We start from the raw sequence: 19445 nt of genomic DNA on the forward strand, positions 1-19445 counted from the left end.
GCAGCTGAGAATGCAGCTGGCACAAAACATGCTCTGGAGTTACCAGCTGACAAACATTACCAGCTGTGGAAAAACCGGCTTGCTGCTTCCCAAACAGTATCTTGCAGAGCCTTGGTGAAGGGTTCATAGCTGTCCTGCAATACCGGATTGCCTTTTTAGCTTTACTGTCTACTGTTGCTCAGAGGCAACTCTGAGGTTGGGCATAGTATGTGGCCCGGGAGTTTAGAAGTTAAAAGTAACCGAAATACTTGTCAGGTTTGACAGTTTTCTAATAAAGATTGCTTTCCCTCTTCTTCAGTGAAGAATTTTCCTATCACATTTATACATTACCAAATTTTAAATTTAATAGTATATTTACCACGTTTACAATTATCCATAATAAAAACAATCACACACTACTTCAAATCCATTTCTAGCTCAAAAGAAAAGCACCAGAACTGTAGGAAGTATTAATGCTGTGATATAGCATGAAACATAAACATGTATCTTAATCGGTTTTGTTGATTTTAATTTAAAACATTGGGTTTAATGGAGATGAAAAGTTTACAATGCTCAAAACACCCTATACCATAATTTGTTTTAACAAAACCTGTATGGGTCCACAGGAGGTAAAAGATGTGCCATCTTTTCCCATAGTGTTTGGTTAATTAATTTTTATGGGAAACGCTTAACATTTTTAAAAATAAGGTCAGGGATGTCATCCAGACTTAAAAATTAAATTTAGAGATGATAAAAATGTCTCCTATTGTGGTTCATTTTATAATGCCAAGTAAGGCAGGAAGTCAATAAAGTAGCACAGAGGACTTTTTTCCCCACTTTTTTTAATTACTACTATTGAAAAACTAGAAACTATTTAGTATTGCAACTCATTTTTTAGCTGACTGGCTTCATCTGCTGTTGATAAAACTACACAGAAATCATCCAGTATACTCTGTGGATTGACTAGGCTACAAAAACAGTGCATTGTGTCACAAAAAGAATGTGTATTCTGCTAGCAAAACAGGAAACATTAGCTTATTTTAAAATTAGAAAGCATACAATTTTTAAAGATGTAGCATAACTATAATCAGCACCAACTTTCTTCCTAACAGGAGTGTCTTTACATAAACTTTGGAGTATCAACAGATGAAAAGACATCAGAGATGATGAAATGTCAGTTATGAGCAACAGAAAATTACCCCACTGCTAATGTATGTACACAACATCTGGTGCAAAGCCCATTGATATTAAAGACGAGATTTCAATGTTTGATGATTCTGTACCCAATCCATATATAAGGGAAAGCACATATGCAAATACTTGGGTCAAGAGAGAAACATTAGAAGCTATAATCATATTTATTTAAAAAAGTGATATCAAATACAACCATATATATCCGTGCCTATTTGGAGAGCATTTTCAAAATATCAAACAGCACTGCCATTTTCCAGTCAAAACAATGACAAAGCATTTCAGCTTTCCTTTTTTTTTTTTTTTTTTTTCTCTCATCTTTTCAGTATTATATGCTTTATATACACAAAATAGAGACAAAAATTGTATAGGAATCCAGAGCCAAAGACATGATACTGAAAGCAGAGTCTCAAGACAAAAAAAAAAAAAAATCTATTACTGAAAATTATTTCTAAAATACACAACTATTAGGCAAGAGATGAAAAAAAAAATTCCCTTACAAAATCCTAACTCTACACTGTTTTATACACATGGGGTTTCATGTAGCAAAAAATAAAATTTTATCAATGCTTGCATGCTTTAAAGACAATATCAAGGTTTTTCTCTCTTTTTTTTTGCACAGTGCCATTTAAATATTACATCCCTTTCTGTTCAAAGCCTTTTATAAGTTTCCCCTCCTGAATTCACACAATGGCTATACTGGGGTGGAGGTTAAAAAAGAAAATAATATCTAAGCATAGTAACAATTATTTGCTTTTCTTAAGAAAGAAAATAAAGTAAAAACATTTTGATCTTGTAAAAGCAGTTGAAAAGTCACACGTACTTCAACATTCTGAAGAACGGTAATTGGGGAAGGAGGTGACTATGGCAGGTTCAATTAAATGGCATTCCCTCCATATCCAAAATGCAAATAAGGCAAAATGTGTGTATGCAGGTTAAAAAAAGTTTATTGCAAAACAGCTCATGCTTTCAAGATGCAAACCTGGATACAACACAGAGAAGCTACCAATTTGAAACTAAAGAATTGAATATTTGGACCAGGCCAGTTCAAATGTGTTAAGTATTGTTCTTACCTGAACAACTGATTATGCGTATGTGGGGAAATGGGTATATATCTGTTAGACTTTTTTTCTTTTTTAAAATTATTTGTGAGTAACCATGAAGATTTCCCAGAAGTTTGTTTTATGCAAGACAGTAATGGCTTACTAAGTGAGCAACATAATTTTATATCTAAGCCCCTAAAAAAAAGTCTCCAATTTTTCTTTTCCTTGGATTCTCTTCTCAACTCCTTTAAAAGTATGTGCTGGTAACATGAAACGTACAATACTTCTTCTTTGGAAGTTTTCCAATTTCTCCAATCCTATTCCCCATAATATTTCTCAGTAAAAAGGCCACCATTTGTATGTTTTCATCACTACTTAAACCAATAACTAAATTCTAGAATTTTTTCACAGACATTTTAGAACGGTAACACATTCTTCTTCATTTTTAAAAGCCCAATTGTCAGTTTTGTAATAAAACAAAGCAGCTTGCAAATGACAGTATTTGTCTGAGATACAGAAATAGAATTGTTAACTAGACATGTGCAGAAGCCATTTTAAACTCCCCACCATTTTGCAGATTTTTAACAGAAGCAATAGTCCAACATTAAAACACACTGGAGATTTAACTTTGTATTGGTTATTTTTAAGTAGTCTGCAAAGTAATTAAGTATGAAAAAAAATAAGAGTGCCTTAGCTGAAAATTACATTTAAACTGGCTGAAGCCGTTTGAAGGGCACAAGGGGCCCAAATGTTGGAGAGTAAGCCAGTATTGTATCAGATTAGTTTCAAGCCCAGAAAAACGTGAGCATTTAAATAGCTCATATTTATACCTGCTGTGCCTAACAAGACTTGCATTCAAGCATAGCTGCATTACAACACTTTTTCCTCCTGCCCTCACTGCAAGACCATGAAAGCAGTTTACTGAATTATACTTACAGAACTAATTTTGGAAGATATTTAATATGAGTATCACTCATTCCCCCTACCCCTTTGATTTCTATAGGCAGAAAAACACAAATTACATCACATGGACCATTCACTGAGAGGAAGATGGTAAAAATCTGTTGGATGAATGAAGTCTGAAATTCCCTCAAATACCATATTGTAATAAAAAAAAATTCTGCTCCTTTACAATGGACTTTGGCCTAAAGCTACAACACAGGAAAAAAACCCTTCAGCTTGACACAACAGATAACACCAGGAATAGGCGCTAAATTAGTAAACACCTTATGAGCATAGTTCAGCCACACTGAGAACTGTTTATCACTGAAAGAATGCACACCAAAAAAATGAGATCGGCCTTTTATTGACAGCTCCTTGGCAAGTCCACACATTTTGAACTTTAGGTCTGGGTTATAAAATACGAACTGTCAGCAAGTAGTATTAGTCTTTTCCTTTGGTGCAATTAACATACCTAGCTTAAATTGCTACCTCTTAACTGCTTGACTAGGCAGATACGCCTACTTCATTAAACTTGACATTCCTCTGAAAATCAAATTGGTATTTGTAGAGTGACAATGTTTCTACACAGAAAGGAATACGGTTAGCCCTGTAACGATTGACACAGTTGTGCTTTTCAGGCACTGTTACTTTGTGTTCCTTACATATTAAAACACTTGGGTGAAGTAACTTAGGAAGTGACATGAAAGTTCAAATGCAAACTCCATGCTTCAGTGATTATAAAAACATGTAATTGTCACAGGTTACAGTTAATACAATTCAAGGGGGCTTAGATTTTTTTTTTTTTAATATAGGGCTGCTACACTATATAGCTATAGAAATATTACATTTTTACTATACTTTTATAATAGAGAATAAAAGGTCCGAGTTCCAAGTACTGGTATCAAATTGCCAGCCTATACCTATTTATAAAAATGAGTCTTATTTCACAATCAGTTTATGGCACAACAGAAGAAGGGAAATTAAAGCTGTGAATAATTTACGGATGAGCAAAGAAATAATTCAGTGCTTTAGAGATTCCTTTCCTGTTTTCAGTTCGATATAAATTTTAAACTGAAAGCAGAAATTTACATCCTGAAAAATGTAGGATTTCAAAATGGCATATGCACACATGGACTTCTAAAGCCATTGTTTAGCTGTATGAATTTGAGACAGTACAGATATTAATGATAATGTGCATGACTGGATTATTTTAAGAAGACAGAATTTAAAATCAGTTTTTAAAAAGTAGTGCTGTCTCATGTCAAAATCCATAGTCTTACACCTACCAGTAGTTCTGGCGACATTGGTGGAAACTCAGCACACAGGTAAGGAAAACAGAATTTAGCCCAATTATGTATAATATAATAATATCCTAAGCTATCAAGAAAACATAGCTGTAAACAAATCTTTACTGAGAGGTAAGAGCCCTTTCACGTACAGTACTACTTGATGCTGAATGTGTATTTCCATCTAGCTACCATTTGTTTCACACTAATTTTAATTAAATGTTACTATTGTACAACGATATAACTTTAGAATATTTTGATAAAGAAATTTGGGCTTATCTTCAAAAGATTCTTAGAATGCATGTGCTAACTGTTAATGCATTAAGTGGACTACAGCTTACATACTCTATCTACAACATATTTCCATATAATTTATATGTAAACAGAATTTGTATTTCAAGCACCATTTAGGAAAATGAAACATATTTCAATTGTTGCACTGAAGTTGAAAGTCAGGTTTGGTCACCCTGTTACACATTCATCCTGGATATCAAAGCAAATGCCTTACAACCAATAGCATAAGCTATGTCACATACTTTGCTCCCCAGTTTTTCTCAGGATCAGAAACAGCATGATAAAAAATTGTAAGGTGCGTGAATAAAGGCCATTCCTGAAAAAGCTGCAACATTCTGACAGACACTCATAAAAAGCATTTCAGAAAGAACATCCACACAGACATAAATATTAATTCTTAAAAGAACTACTTGCACAGGGGTCATTTCAGACTGCAGGAATGCACCTTATGTGTATGGCACTGACTTTATGGCACCTAAATCGCCTCCTCCTTTCGCCTAGACTCAGGTACAGCTCTTTCATACTGAAAGGCCAGAATGAAGAGTTGAACTTGAAGAGGAAAAAAAGACTCTAGAAGAGGTAGAAAAGAAAACCTGTTTAACCCAACTGATTATACGCTACTTTTATAGCAAAGACAGTGGCATAACTAGAAAGAGCATGAAAAAACAAAAACAAATAAAAAGCCAAACCAAAGAAGGCAAGTTATCTGCCAAAAGACAATAGGGCAATGCAAAAATCTTACTTTAAACATGGATCTGAAAATTTTACAGTTGGAACTGAAAGTAAAACCTACAGTTGGAACTGAAAGGAAAACCAGAAAGTGTTAGGTCAGAAGTCACTGAATGATTCAGGAGTAACGTCATAATCAACAATATACTGAAGATTTTCTCTTGAATTGCAAAGTATGAAATTTATGGATTCATGTTTCTCCTGCAGAATGGGTCATTTCAAAAGTGGACAGCAGGATCGCAAGAGTTGACATTAAGTCATTCATAATAAACAATCACAAAATAAATTATCTGAGATAAACAGAATTTAATTCTTTTTTTCCCCATTTAAAATGTTTTCTTACAAAGAACTCAGTCATTTATGAGCACAACTTATTACTTGTATCTATTCTTCCGTTAGTACTGAAGGAAATCAGTTGATACTGGTTTGTGGCACCTTCTGTGTTTTCTATAGGATTCTTCAAAACAATTTAAACTTGCTTTTTAAATGCAAGTTACAGCTGTTACATGTGTCTAACTTTGTTCATGTGAATAGTTTAATTTTAAAACAGCTACTCTTGTGAACATATGTTCTGCAGTAGGAGTGCTACAGTTTTCTAAATTAGTGCAATCTTTTTTGTATTTGCGGATTCCCTCTAAACTCTGACCTCCAGTCCCCCTTTCATTCCTGCTTCCAGAACTCTGAAATGAACCCTGCTTGTGCAACATCCACACAGTAAAATTATAATGGAGACTTAGTGTTTAGACAATAAGAGGGGGAAAAAAAAAAAGTTATGTCATTTCTCCTCTTCTGTATTCAAGTGGTTTCTAACAGATTCCAGAGACATATTCATGGCTGCTTGAAGCATGTCTTCTTCACTCATATCACCTCCTAAAGAAAATAAATGCATATAAGTTGTAATAAGTACACAGAGCTAGTTCTCACCTGTAGTTAAATGCTTTCACTGTTCCTTTTGTCCACACCCACCTGTTTCCACCCTGCCCCCAAAGCTGGTTTTGGTTTTGTTTTTTAAAATCATGGAACACTTTGCACTTTGCTTTCCATCCACAATGGTCAGTTTATAACAAGTAATACACATCAATTTGGGATCACCAATACCTAATACTGGTAAGGACTACATACTGAGATATTACTCCAAGTTTATTACACTGTCATGCAACTTTAAAAGTCATTTAGAAAACAAATTGTTGGCACAAATCCCACCAAAGATCCAAAGATTACGATTTGTAATTGGCCAGTCTGGGTCAGCTGTCCTGGCTGTGCCCCCTCCCAGCTTCCTGTGCACCTGGCAGTGCACGGGAAGCTGGAAAGCCCTTGACTGGTATAAACACTACTTAGCAACACCTAAAACATCAGTGTGTTATCAACATTGTTCTCATCCTAAATCCAAAACACAGCACTATACCAGCTACTAGGAAGAAAATTAACTCCATCCCAGCTGAAACCAGAACAAACAGGATATCGACATTAGAAGTAGAACAGGCTTTTCAAGAAAGTGATCCTTTCCTTCACTGCCAAAAAGAATAATGGCTGTGATACATAGTCTGAATGGCTGCTGGAGTGAGGAAATAGGAAGACAAGGAAAGTTAGGAAACAGAACACAACACAAAGGTGAAAAAGACAAATATTTCAGTGTTGGAAATAAGTTTAAAAAACAATACCTGGGTCAGCTTCCGGAGTGCTTGAGCTTAGAGTTGGCTTATCATGTAGGTTTGGGGTCCGATCTTGCTGCTGTAGCTGTTGTTGCTGCCTGAAAGTGTTATAAATTTATAAGAGAATAACATCAGTATGAGACCTGCATCAAGTCTATTTCATTGTAAGGAAGGCCAAGAGTGAGAAGTAGAAGCTGTTTGGTGCAATAACACCCCTGCACCTAAAAATGTCCTCAATTGTTGCACCCTGTTAACCTCCAGACACCTGTCTTCCCAACATTATATTCCAAGCCACATTACTATTTTCCCAGGATTCGGCTGTTCTGCATTCTTATCCTCTCATGCAGAGTCTAATTCCTCCCATCCATAGCATTTCTCCCTGGTCTTTATTTCCTCCATCACTAGGAGACAGAGACAAGGAAAAGCCACAACAATACCCCAACTATGTATTAAGAAGGTACTCCAGAACAGCAACATAAAATATCATCTAGAACGCTTTCATGTGATGCACATTAGAGGCATCATTACCAGAAGCAAAGTCTTAGAGAAAGAATACTTTTCTTCAGGAAGATAATTACAGAAATTTACAGGATTTCATTTAAAAATACTTCTGTAACATGTATGTTTTCTTTCTTCACAAGACTGATGTTGCATTACTAACACATCCCCTCTTATTTACAGGTTTCTTTTCGTAGGAACCACCTGGGAATAGCAAAATTCAGGTACTGTTAGAAAAGCATGTTAGGAGAGAAAAGTTAAGCTGGGCCTCAGTCAGAAACCCATCCATGCCCCAAAAGGACTGAAAAATACAACATGTACTTCCACATGCAGTTTTCTATCAACTACTTTACTTTTCAAAATATGCTTGTCTTCTCTTTCGCAGTTCTTCTGAAGAAAGGGAGTCTGTCTGACTGGTGTGAGGCGACTGAGGAACATTCTGTGGTAATGAGTCCGAGAACTCACTTCGACGACTACCTAAAACCAGAACACGCCATATCCTACTAATTACAGTAAAATGAAGTTAGTAAATGAAATACACCTTAAGAAAATTTCTTCAAACTTGAGAGGAAGAACGAGACTTGTTGGAGAAATAAGCACCTAGGCTAACTTCACTTAATACCATCTCTCCTCCTCACCTTAGGACTGTTTCCCTTCCCTCCTGCCACCCTTTGCCAATTTGTTCTTGCTTCCTAATGATCAATGCTAACATGAAAGTTACAACTTTTCAAAAAGCAGAAAGGAGATAGCTACAGGAAATTCTGGATTGTCCTTCAATGCCTCAAAGCCAGTCTTTTCACACAGCTTGATGCATGCTGGAAAAACTGGCTGACTGAAACTGATTTCAGTAGCTGCCTAAAGCATAAGCATCATGAACGCTGTAAAAGAAATTTAGATGAGCACTGCACCTTGCATGCTGAGTTGAATGGCTCTGCGAAGATCAGCTTCTTCATCTTCCATATCAATTTCCTGCCTACTTAGAGCCAGGGCTCTCTGAAAATTCTCTTCATCTTCATCTAACATGCCTGTTCCATCAAAAGGATGGCTAACTTCTATTGCTTGGTCCACATCACTTCTGGGTAGCCTGTGAAATTGATATATTTATGGCATAATTCAGACAGAAGTGATATGAACTTTTACTGTGAGATTTAAAGTAAATATTTTCTGCTGATTTAACTCTACTTTATTTTTTAACTTCAGAAAAAACATTTCCATTGTGAAAATCTGTTATATAAACAAATATTTTAATTTCTACATGAAAAAGCGCAAAAGGGCTGCAAGCAGAGCTTGCAGCTGGAAAAATGAAAATACTGCAACTCTAAACCTATGCACCTGTTGACAAGCGTCTGTTTGATAGGAAAAACTTCAAAAACAATAAGCCTACAAAAAGCAATAATACGTGTTATTCGAACCTATTGCTATTTAAACAGTTACACCAGCAGAAAATAGTGCATGTGGTCTCCTTCTTAGGAAGCTTTGATAACCACACTAGAGCAAGAGATCCTCTGTAAACTATACACACTTTCCATGTTACTGCCAAGTAGTTTGTTTTTACTCCATCAGTTTACAACACCAGTTTACCTTTACAAAGTAGAAGAAATAATAATGAATTAATTCCTCTGAAAAGCCTTAAGCCTTTACATCAGTGTGCAATTTATTCACTATGAAAATGTGATAAAATTATTGCAGAAGCAGTACTTTATATGCTTTCAAGGATGTTCTATATTAGCAGCATGCATCACAACAGAGCAACACCACATTTACAGTGAAATTATTCCAAAAGGGAATGCTGTATGATTTATATGACATGGAATTCAGATACAGATTTCTCATTCTTTTCTGCTTACGACAGAATGCACAAGCCAGTCTTAATTATAGGTTGACTTCTATTAACCATAGTTTGGTAAGATTTGCTGACCCATTTTACTATAATTGGAAAAATATCGTCATCATGAAGTTAAAAATCTATGCAACACTTACGCACATAGAAAGACTGAATCCTTATTAGGGTAGTTTTTGCCCACTTAAAAATACACCATTTGTATTCTACCAACTTGCTTTCACTGTGTGCCACAGCAGTAAGCATATGGCACTAAAGGTACTTCTAACTACTTCTTAAGGGGGTTGTCTCCATGTAGGCATTAATCACGGAAACCAATCATACTGAACACTATTAAAGTGAAATCTCTATTTACCTTACCTCTGATCTCTTGACTGTGCTGTCTCTTCTCCAATTAGTTTTGGTCGCTGCATCTGCTGTACCCGAATCATCTGCAATAGCTGATCAGCCTCACAGTCTGGCAGGTCACCTTTTACTACAAATATGGAATAACCTGAGAAAAATAAATCGTAAGTCTACAGCATTAAGGTGCATGCATAAACACTCTAAAATGCACACTATATGGAACACAATGATGTGCAAGTTATTACAATGTAAGGCTCTACCTTTCATTATAAGGACTTGGGTTATTTCACTACTTCAATCATAAAACTAAGGGTAGTTAACTGAATACATAAGTTCTAATACATAATGATTATTACCTACTTTTAATTAATGAGATTTAACATCTGCAAGTTACTATTACCTTCCTGTTGTAATTGAGCCAAGAAAAGTGCAAGATATGTATCTGATATTAGTTCTGGACCCATCAAGAGAGAGTTCAAGTTAAACCACTGTAATTAAGAAAAAAAAGGTTTGAGAGAACAAATTAGCATAAAGATTACTTGGTAATCCATTTCTGTACATTGTGGTCATTTTCTATGATGGAATATCCGAATAAATCTAGTAAAATATATTATCAAATTAAAAGTCTTTTGAAGCACAATACCTATACTGCTAAAGGTTACCCTTCAAATACTCTTCAGCTAACAGGAGATCTGAAGTGGGGAAATTACTGCATGCTCTCTCCCATTACTGAACACTGGTACCAGGCAAACTGATTAAAACAGATAAATCAAAATATAGTGGTAGAAGAATTATTTCAGACATCATTCTAAAATTCTGCTTAATCCTAGTTTTAAATCCGTTCAGAGACTAATGAAGGAAGAAACCCTTCATAAGTTAATGCTGTACCTTAAGAAATTGATACAGGAAACAGAATTTGAATTCTTTCCATGAAATACTTTCATTAAACATTCTGCCTTTAATAGCTGGTGATGCTGAAAACTATTGTTTACTTCTCTCTGAGATAATTTTTAAATTTAAAAATTAAGAAAAATGAGCTCAAATTTAATATGCTGATAGTACAGCATAATATTACAATAGGGGACACTTGAGATGAATATACTCAGACCATTTCTAGTTGCCTGAAGAAGACAACTAGTCATTTATAATACTTCTTCTAGAGAGAAAATATATTCAACGTGGATGACAAAAATATTCTACATTTAAAACCCCATATATATTGCAATCAATCCAAAGAACCTTTTTTATACCATACTCGTCCAATATTATCCAATTTTAACCAGGAAGCACCATTTCAGATAGTAGAAGGAGAATTCTACCTCCATTCTCACAAAAATGCATTTATCTACCCAAGCTTCCATATATGTACACTTACAGTCAGGCCCATACTATAATTCATCTGGAATATAGGTAAGTGACTATCTATCATTCTGTCATTCAGTCACTTAATTTGCCAAAAACACCCTTTGCCACTAGGAAAGGGTAAGACCACCAACAGTGTAGGAGTGGGGAATAAAAAGTTATGTAAACAAATACAACCGACAGATTCAGACAAACTTTTAAAAGGGAATATGTAGGAGGAAGGTTTGGTAAACTAATTTTGCTGTAACTGCAACAGAAGAGAAGCAGGTCAAATCTAAGTCAACCTATTTTGTCTATCTTTTCTCATTAATCTCTAGATAACAGACACCAGTCTTCATGCGGTTACAAGCCTCATGTATAAGCAAAAGACATCCTCCCTCCAACTTAAAACATTTTGGGATAGAATGCTATCTCACAAAATTCCATCCAACATGGTTGTATATATAGTAAGGAACATTCCCGTATTTTTAAGAGACCATCCAGCCTTTTTGATATCAAATATAAAAAAAATACCTGTAAACATTAGCCATACTTTTAAACGAAAGCAGAACAGCAGAGTTTAGTTTGTTTACTCACAGGTGAATTTTTTTTTTTTTAAACTGGATGACAACATAGGTAGCCACCACTTGCAAAATGAACCAAATGGGTAAAGAGACTCCTGTCCACTACTGTAGAATCTAAAAGCTTATTTCATGAACATGCAAACACCAAAAAAAAAAAGCAAACAACAAACCCGCTTATGTTGTATAAAAGCTTATACAGTATGATCCAGAACAATGATTGGCTACTGAAATAAAACACTGCATTGGTGTTACAAGGGACATGGATGTGACTTGAGTTGTTATATATGTACCATACACTTGTATGGCCATCCCTTACCTTTAATGACTATTTCCCGCTTATAATGCAACTGTTTCAGAAAGTTTTCTAAAATAGTGCAAAGTTGTGATTCTACTTTCCCCAACCTTATCCTGATGGATAATCTTAAATACTAGCAATCATAAATATAAATACCTTTGAAATTTGAACTTTTTCTTATACCTACTGTCCATTTAAACGAGCAAAATTATTTTTACAATGTTAATAATTTACTGCATTAAAATAAGTTTGCATTCCATAGGGATCCTAATCCTTGTCTAGGACTCCTCCCTCTCCCCCTGTACAATTTTTCCACTATTTTTTGTGCAGAAAAGAGCTTAAGACATCACACAGACTCTACCAGAGCTGCAGCTCCCTAGAGGACAGGTTGACTGGGGAATTGATGCTAGGGTTCTTCCCCAGGCTAACATTCATAAAAAGCTGCCTGGCATTTTTGCGATATAATAAACATTTACTCTTTTTTTTTTTTTTTTTTAATATGGGGTATTATTAAAGCAAACTGCAGCAAAAGCTTTGCAAAAGGCCAACATGTGGGCTGCTCGTAACCACTTTTCCACCCCCATTCTGAAGTCAATTTTTAAATAAAAAAAGACAATGTCACCTGTTTTCCTAACTTTCGAACTGTAAACCAGTGTTCCTTATAATTACAAATAAATGATTTTTCATTTCTGTAAAAAGAAAAAAAAAGGTACAGACAAAATTAAATACTCTAATATTGGAATGCATATTAATGTTTAAGATCTTTGCTACCACTAATTTAAACTTATATAATAAAATTTCAGTAATACAGCTGTTGATGTTACAGAGCACTCATACTGCTTTTATAACATTTAGGAAGTTGTCAACATTACTGAAATCTCCATATACCTGTGATGCCACAGATACTGAGATATGAAAGCACAGAGGACAGATGCTCATATACACCCCCAAAATGAAAAAAATTAAGACAGAGAGGATACTAAAAACATTAGAATGCAGAGCTTGAAATAGTAATTTAAAAGAAAGACTTAAATAATAGATTAAGAGTATTACTTTTCTGTAAAATAAAAGCAGGGTGCTAAGAAAAAAACATCTTACATAGGGTCGATCCCAAGCCTCTGATACTCTGGGCTGTTGAAGAGGATTAGTTCTAAACCCCAAACTTTCAAGGCATTGCTTATAACCTGTCAAAAAATAGCACTTTTCATGAGTCAAACCGGTCAACTCTAAATTTAAGCAATGCAACCATCCTAGCTGCTATAAACAATTATACTGTTTCCATAAAACTTAGATTTCAAAACATTGCTAGGAAACCTAGGAATCACATTATTCAAAACACAACTGTCATGAATCTATATGCAAATATAACGCACATACTATATCTAAGGGGAAGTAACAAAACTAGGATTTAACTGAAATGTTGTAATGAGCTTACTCCCCCAAAGCTGTAACTGCACCTCCCACAGATACTTCCTAAGTTGTCATGTCTCTGCTCTCTTTGTACCGCTCTGCCCTCTCTTCCCCCTGAATACAATGTCATCCTTCCCCACAGTAACTACTGGAAATTTTGCACCACTGGATTGTCACAGGATCAGTCAGGTACATTAGCACAAACTCTTTTACAATAACTCTTCCAAGCTATCTGAAGTAATGCTGTAAGGAATTTTAAATTAGCAATTCATCTTCCTTTCAGCGAGCCAACTATGTAGCAAGTGAGCAAAGCAATGACAGGACAAAGAAAGTAGAATATGAGGAAGCATTCTTTTTCAGCTTCAATATTGTAGCAGCACAATCAAGAATACAAGAAATGCCAAATTGTTAATGGTTTTTTCACTGCACAGAAGAAGAGCCCTGTCCTGCCATAAGGAAGAAAGGCTCTCGAGGGATTTTGGAACATTGACAAGCACCTCTGAAAGCTTGGGAGACAGCCAAAGGTGCAAAGCATTGCCTATAGCTCTAGTCTAGACACAAGCCCCAATTCAGTGTTCAATACCTTTTGTTGTTGTTGTTCTGGTTTAAGTATTTCTTATTAATTACTTTTCCATTATGGTCCTTAAAAAAAAAAATAAAACAAACAAACAAACAAAACCCCAAAAACAAAACACGAAAAAAACCAGCTCTAAAGTGTCTGGAGTGTGTTATAACAACTGAAATGCAGATATCACAGCTTTTCCAATTCTGCAGATCACTGTGATAACCCTGTAACCATTGCGAAGGGCTCTACAGTCTGTAATTTGAGAAAATAATCTCAAGTCTGCTTCTTCACCTGTAGTCTATGGGAGCCAAGGTCTACACCTGAAGTGCCCATACGAAACAACTTAGAAATCAAGCTTATTGCCCAGAGGTGTCATTTCACAGTTCAGGAGTCCATGCTTCTACCATGTGTTTAAGGGCCCATGAACTGAAGAACTGCAAGTCACTGCTCTTGATGGGAAACACTCTGAAGATTTAGAAGTCCAGCGCTTAATCCCATTAAGCGTACAAACTGGAAACTAGATGAAAAAGCTCGATGACATTTAAATTACATGAGAGAACATATATTGCATAAATAAAAAATTCTGTCAGTATAGAGCCATCCTTACTTGAATTGAGAAGAATCCACTATCATCCATATTTACAGAAGGCTGCTGCTCAGTGTGAGGTTGGGAGGGAAAAAAGGGAAAAGTGGTGTAAGCATAAAAGGTCAGAAATAATTCAGTTTTGAAAATAAATATAACTGCACATACTTAAAGCAACAATTAAATATGTCCTAGTCTGTAAGGCTGATTACAATGCCCAAATAAGCTTAATTAAAAACTCAAACCTTTAAATTAGAAATGCTCAGTGCTTAAAGGACAGACAGGCATGGGAACTTCTGTTCCTATCTCTGCCAGTGGCTTACAAAAACAAAAGGCAAATTGCTGATCCTCCTCCTCGCCATGCCTGACCTTCCTACCTGTAAGATGATGTAGCTTTTTGTAGAATTACTGTAAAGCTGTACTTGTAACATTTGAAAATGCCAAATTTAAGATGCACGAATGAAAAGGCCTATAAATTTAAGAAGTTTTAGCACTAGGAAATTAACCTTCTCTACCTATGCAAGAATAGCAGGTCTGTGCTACACAATATTAGATTTCAGGCACATATCAAGCAACCTCAAATTAAGAAGACTTTACCTGTAAAAACGTTCTATATTCTTCACTAGACACTCCTCCCTCTGCCATTCTCATTCTTTCTTCTTCATCCAGCTGCTGTGCGATGGAGGATAACTCAACAGGACTAAAATATTCCCCTTGTAGCAAATTATTCAGACAGTGCTGAGCACACAGTGAGCCTTCTTGCTAAGATTGGAAGAAAAAAAAATACCAAAGACAACAAAAAAAATATCTGTTTTATTCTGTAAAATGACTCACCCATTTCATCCTGGCAAACTTCCTGCCCTCCCTACTCACCCAGAATGCCAAACATTCTTCTGATGTATTACACTGCAAGCTATAAAATACAACGCTCCCATCAATTCAATGGGCAAAAAACCCAACATGCATACTACTATATTTCCTCAAAGGAAATGAATTTCATGTAAAAACGTTATTTTTTGAAAACACTGTAAAAATTGTCAATAGCCTGACCAAATCACACAAGGACACTGCAACCATCAGGACAGTGGATTCTGTTCTCTTCCAAATCACCACCACATGAAAATTAAATGGTTTAGAACTCTACTTCCCAGTAACAAATGTTTTCTGCAACAGATGCTCTCGTTCTTTTTAAACTTTTCTTCCCTGCCAGGTGCAGCTATTGCCAATCTGCTCTCCACATGTGTCTGAAGAAAAGCAGACCATTAGGCTTTGGAGAGGTTTAAAAGCATACATCTACAGAATTTATTTCCTTCATTTCAGGTTACTCACCCAGTTCAAGTTAAAACCAATTTGTTTATTGCCAAGAAAGTGATGAGGAGCTGGAGGAGCAGTAAACCTCATTTTCCACATGAAATTTATGTATAGGAACTAGGTAAAAGAAGCTAATGCTACTGGTTCTAAAATCTTGATGATGATGATGAGGTGACAAGAAAAATAACTAAATTCAGCATATTGAACCATGAAAATATTTTTGTTGATAAACTATTGAAATGGAAAACACTTCAGATACTTTGTTACACATCCAGGACGCTGGAGATAATAGAAATGCAATGTAACATTTTTAGACTGTCAATCCAAATTGAAAATGGGTAAATTAGAAATATCGGTCATGATTTTGTAGCACTAATTAAAAAAATATCTAATCTGAATGAACGCATGTCAGGCTCCATCGTTTTCATAAGTGCAGATAAAATACTGCCTTGTTAAAAAAAAAAAAAAACAACCAACCAAATTAGTTTCCCATGAAAAGCAATCTTTCTTTACAAATAACTAAACTACAAGTGCAAGACAAGATTAACATCAGTTTTAAAATCCTGCTTTTCTCTTTTGATCAGTCCTCGCTTTTATTTACATTAAGAACTCTAATGTACATGCACTCTATTAAAAACTCTAATGTGCATGCACTCTATTAAAAACAAAATGAAAACAACAAAAATCAAGAACACCCCTCCCTCCCGCCAAACTCACAGAAACTAAGAACACAAGAGCATGCCTTAGAGGAATGTTCTTTAAAATTCCATGAAAGCCTCATACAAATCATATGCACAAATCTCCCATGACCTCCTTTACAGCAGGAACCTCGAAAATTCCCTTTACCCCAGATTACAGAATCTTCCTAGGGCTTCATCACTCAATTGAGCAATGAGTTTAAAGCTAGACTGGCTGTACAGCCAGGAGCCAATGGAATCCAGAAACCTCCTCCAGCTCATGTCCTTCCCACAACAAGAAACTCAAAACTAAGCAACAGCTCCTGTCCCTTTGGGACCACATCCCTGCTACTGGTCATATGATAAAACTGTAACAGAAGAACCTGCTCAAGAATCACAGGTTTCTCCACCAGAATCATATGAAACTGACTTAGAAACAAAGAGATATTAAAATACCTTTGAAAATGAGTTTAATTACAGGTTTTAAAGGTCCTTAATTTTACTAAAAGGGCCTTTCTGCATTTGTACAGTTTATCTCAAAGCAATAAACATTAATTTGCATAGGCACAATTTGTACATACTAAATGCAAAATGCACAAGAGAAAACTGATCTTACAGACATTAACTCCGATTTTTTTTTTTGTGCAGAGAATACTGCATCTTTCCATAATTTGAAATCCCCTCGTTGAAACTTATCCTGACATAAACCGCTGCCTGCTTTTCAGTGTTTTCAACCACTTGTATATTATCAAAAAAAGGGGCAACTTCTAAGGGGCTCCTTAAGCCCTATCCCTAAGTCCTACTTTCTGCAACTGTCATTCTCCTGTTAAAAAAAACATTGCTAAGGTCTTTGTTTTGTTAGTTTCCTTTGTAAATAAAAATATGTTTTTCATACCCTTTTATTGGAACATCTGAGGTGTGCAGGTTCAAGTCAGGGGTGTGCGTGTACATGCAACGTTAAGTATTTTGACAAGAACTGAGATAGTGCACTTGATGGGGGGGGAAAAAACTACCCCTTAAAAAAGAGGCACAAGGTTCAGCTAAACTTTCCCTAGAATAAGGTAACAAGATAAAAATATTTGGCGCTCCAATTTAAAACAGGCATTCAGGTGTAACTTTGTAACTGCATAACTAACTAAACCAAGGAGCAGCTAAGTTTCACATGAGAGACACCTAAGACCTTTACCCCCCCCCCAACCTGTAGCAACCACGTATTACAATCAGCTTATAACTTTGAACGTATTAGGCTCTGTCACTTCGATTTCGGCAGAGTTTTGTTATTAAGTTACAAAGCAACTCAGCCATAAAAATGTTATCATTTCATTATGTGATAGGTTAGGCCACATAAGAGAAAGGTACACTTGTTTTGAACTAATTTTCAAATCTAGACTGGAACTGAAGGTCACTGTAGCAGAGGCCATAATGGCTGAAATCCAACACTCATCCTCTGAACAGCAGCTGTTTAACACCACAATGCTTGCCAAGTTTTGCTACCCAAAAGTGAAAGAACACTCCTCAAGTTCTACGGCTTTCAGAACAGTAATTTCACTTTTTAAAAGAAAGTTATACAGCTATCTTGCTTTATTTGCTAAGTAAACCAATCATTATGGACGAGAACAGCGTATAAAAACTAGTGTTAATCTTAGCACAATAAACACGCAGAGACATTGGCCAAGTACATGAAAAAAGACAATTATATTTGAAGAGCATTAAAGCATAAATAGCTCATATTTGGGAACCTGGCTAAATCACAGCAGTTCATAGAAGCATTTGTCCTCCAAAACAGGAAACACTGTTCAGCACACAGAAGCACAGTACGTGAATTAGGACTTCCTTAACAGCTCTCCCTTTCCCTGCTCATTACACAACCCCAACCAAGCCAGGCTAGGTGAAGAGGTGTCCGAGAGCACATAAACAGCCCTCCCTGCCGCTGCTCATCTTCACGCTCATTTCTCCGCCGCACGAGTTCTGTCTCAAGAAACAGAAGCAGCTGTAGCCTGCGCCTCCCCGTACTTGAGGTCTGTTTCTAAAGGCCCAAGAAAAGCCGTCACCGTGCGGGAGGAAACGCTGAGGCTCAGCCCCGGCCCTCTTTGATCCCCAGTAACACCACTTCCTCTTCCCGCAGAGCCGGCAGGCCTCGCAGAGCCGAGCTGGGCCGGCCCACGGGCACCGGCGCGGCCGCGCCAGAGGGCCCCAGCTCTCCCCTGGGACAGAGGAACCCCAGAGCCGTTGCCTCATCCCGCCGCCGGAAGGATGCCGGGGAGGGGCAGCGCAGCGCGGCGCGGCCAAGCGCACCCCGTGGGGACCGGGGGCTGCCTCGGGGCCAACACCCCGAACAGCTCCTCCGAGAAAGCACTCCCGGCCCGGGCGGCCAACTGAGGAGCGCAAACCCCCCCCCCCCGCCACGCCGCCCGACAACAGCGGAACCCTCCCCCAGCCCCTCGCTCACCCGCTCGTGAAAGATCGACTCCATGTTTATTGTCAACGGCCACCAGCCTCCGCCTCACGTGACCTCGCCGACCAATCAAACCTCCCCTTGCTCGGCGGCCCGCTGCAGCCAATCCGCGCAGGCCCCCTGCTGGGCTCGGCCGCACGCATCAGGCCGGCGCGAGGGCTGGCGGCGCCCCCTGCCGGGAAGGAGGCCGCCAGGCGCAGGGCCCCGGGCCGGCCAGCGGAGAGGAACCGCCCGCGCCTCTCGCGTCAGCAGCGGGAATGGCAGCGCGGCCCGCCTTTCCCCTTCCTCCCCGCGCCACCGAGGTGAGCAAAGGCCCGGCCCCGCCGGTGCGGCGCTATCCCGCCCGCCGCCATTCCGGACAGAGGCACCTGCCGCGCTCAGGCTCGGTTAGAAACGCCCAACAACTGTCGACCGCGCTCTGGGGC

The 19445-nt window shown here is 37.5% G+C and overlaps 1 protein-coding gene across 2 annotated transcripts; it reads right to left on the minus strand.

The window, feature by feature from the left end:
- Positions 1-1323: 1323 nt before the first annotated feature.
- On the minus strand, positions 1324-19385 carry ATXN3 (ataxin 3). Of its 2 annotated transcripts, XM_087747536.1 has the most exons (11): positions 19015-19385; positions 15175-15339; positions 14602-14646; positions 13118-13203; positions 12642-12708; positions 10200-10287; positions 9815-9947; positions 8523-8698; positions 7968-8091; positions 7126-7214; positions 1324-6334 (listed from the first exon to the last, which is right to left on the minus strand). In XM_087747536.1, exons 1-11 carry the CDS (start codon positions 19036-19038, stop codon positions 6240-6242), a joined length of 1092 nt encoding a protein of 363 aa, XP_087603662.1. In that variant the 5' UTR covers positions 19039-19385; the 3' UTR covers positions 1324-6239. The 2 variants fall into 2 exon arrangements, with proteins under 2 accessions (XP_087603662.1, XP_087603663.1); XM_087747537.1 differs by lacking the exons at positions 12642-12708; positions 13118-13203.
- Positions 19386-19445: the final 60 nt, after the last annotated feature.

This window comes from Nipponia nippon, unplaced genomic scaffold, assembly GCF_047370975.1.
Source record: "Nipponia nippon isolate SJK-2023a ecotype South Korea unplaced genomic scaffold, ASM4737097v1 scaffold_11, whole genome shotgun sequence".
In the NCBI taxonomy this organism is placed as follows: Eukaryota; Metazoa; Chordata; class Aves; order Pelecaniformes; family Threskiornithidae; genus Nipponia; species Nipponia nippon.

Coding starts and splice junctions, on each gene's coding strand:
- ATXN3 (XM_087747536.1), bottom strand. CDS start 19,038: ATGGAGTCGATCTTTCACGAGCGG. Junction 15,340..19,014: donor AGTCGATCTTTCACGAGCGG/GTGAGCGAGGGG, acceptor TTCCAATCTTAG/CAAGAAGGCTCACTGTGTGC. Junction 14,647..15,174: donor AATATAGAACGTTTTTACAG/GTAAAGTCTTCT, acceptor CACACTGAGCAG/CAGCCTTCTGTAAATATGGA.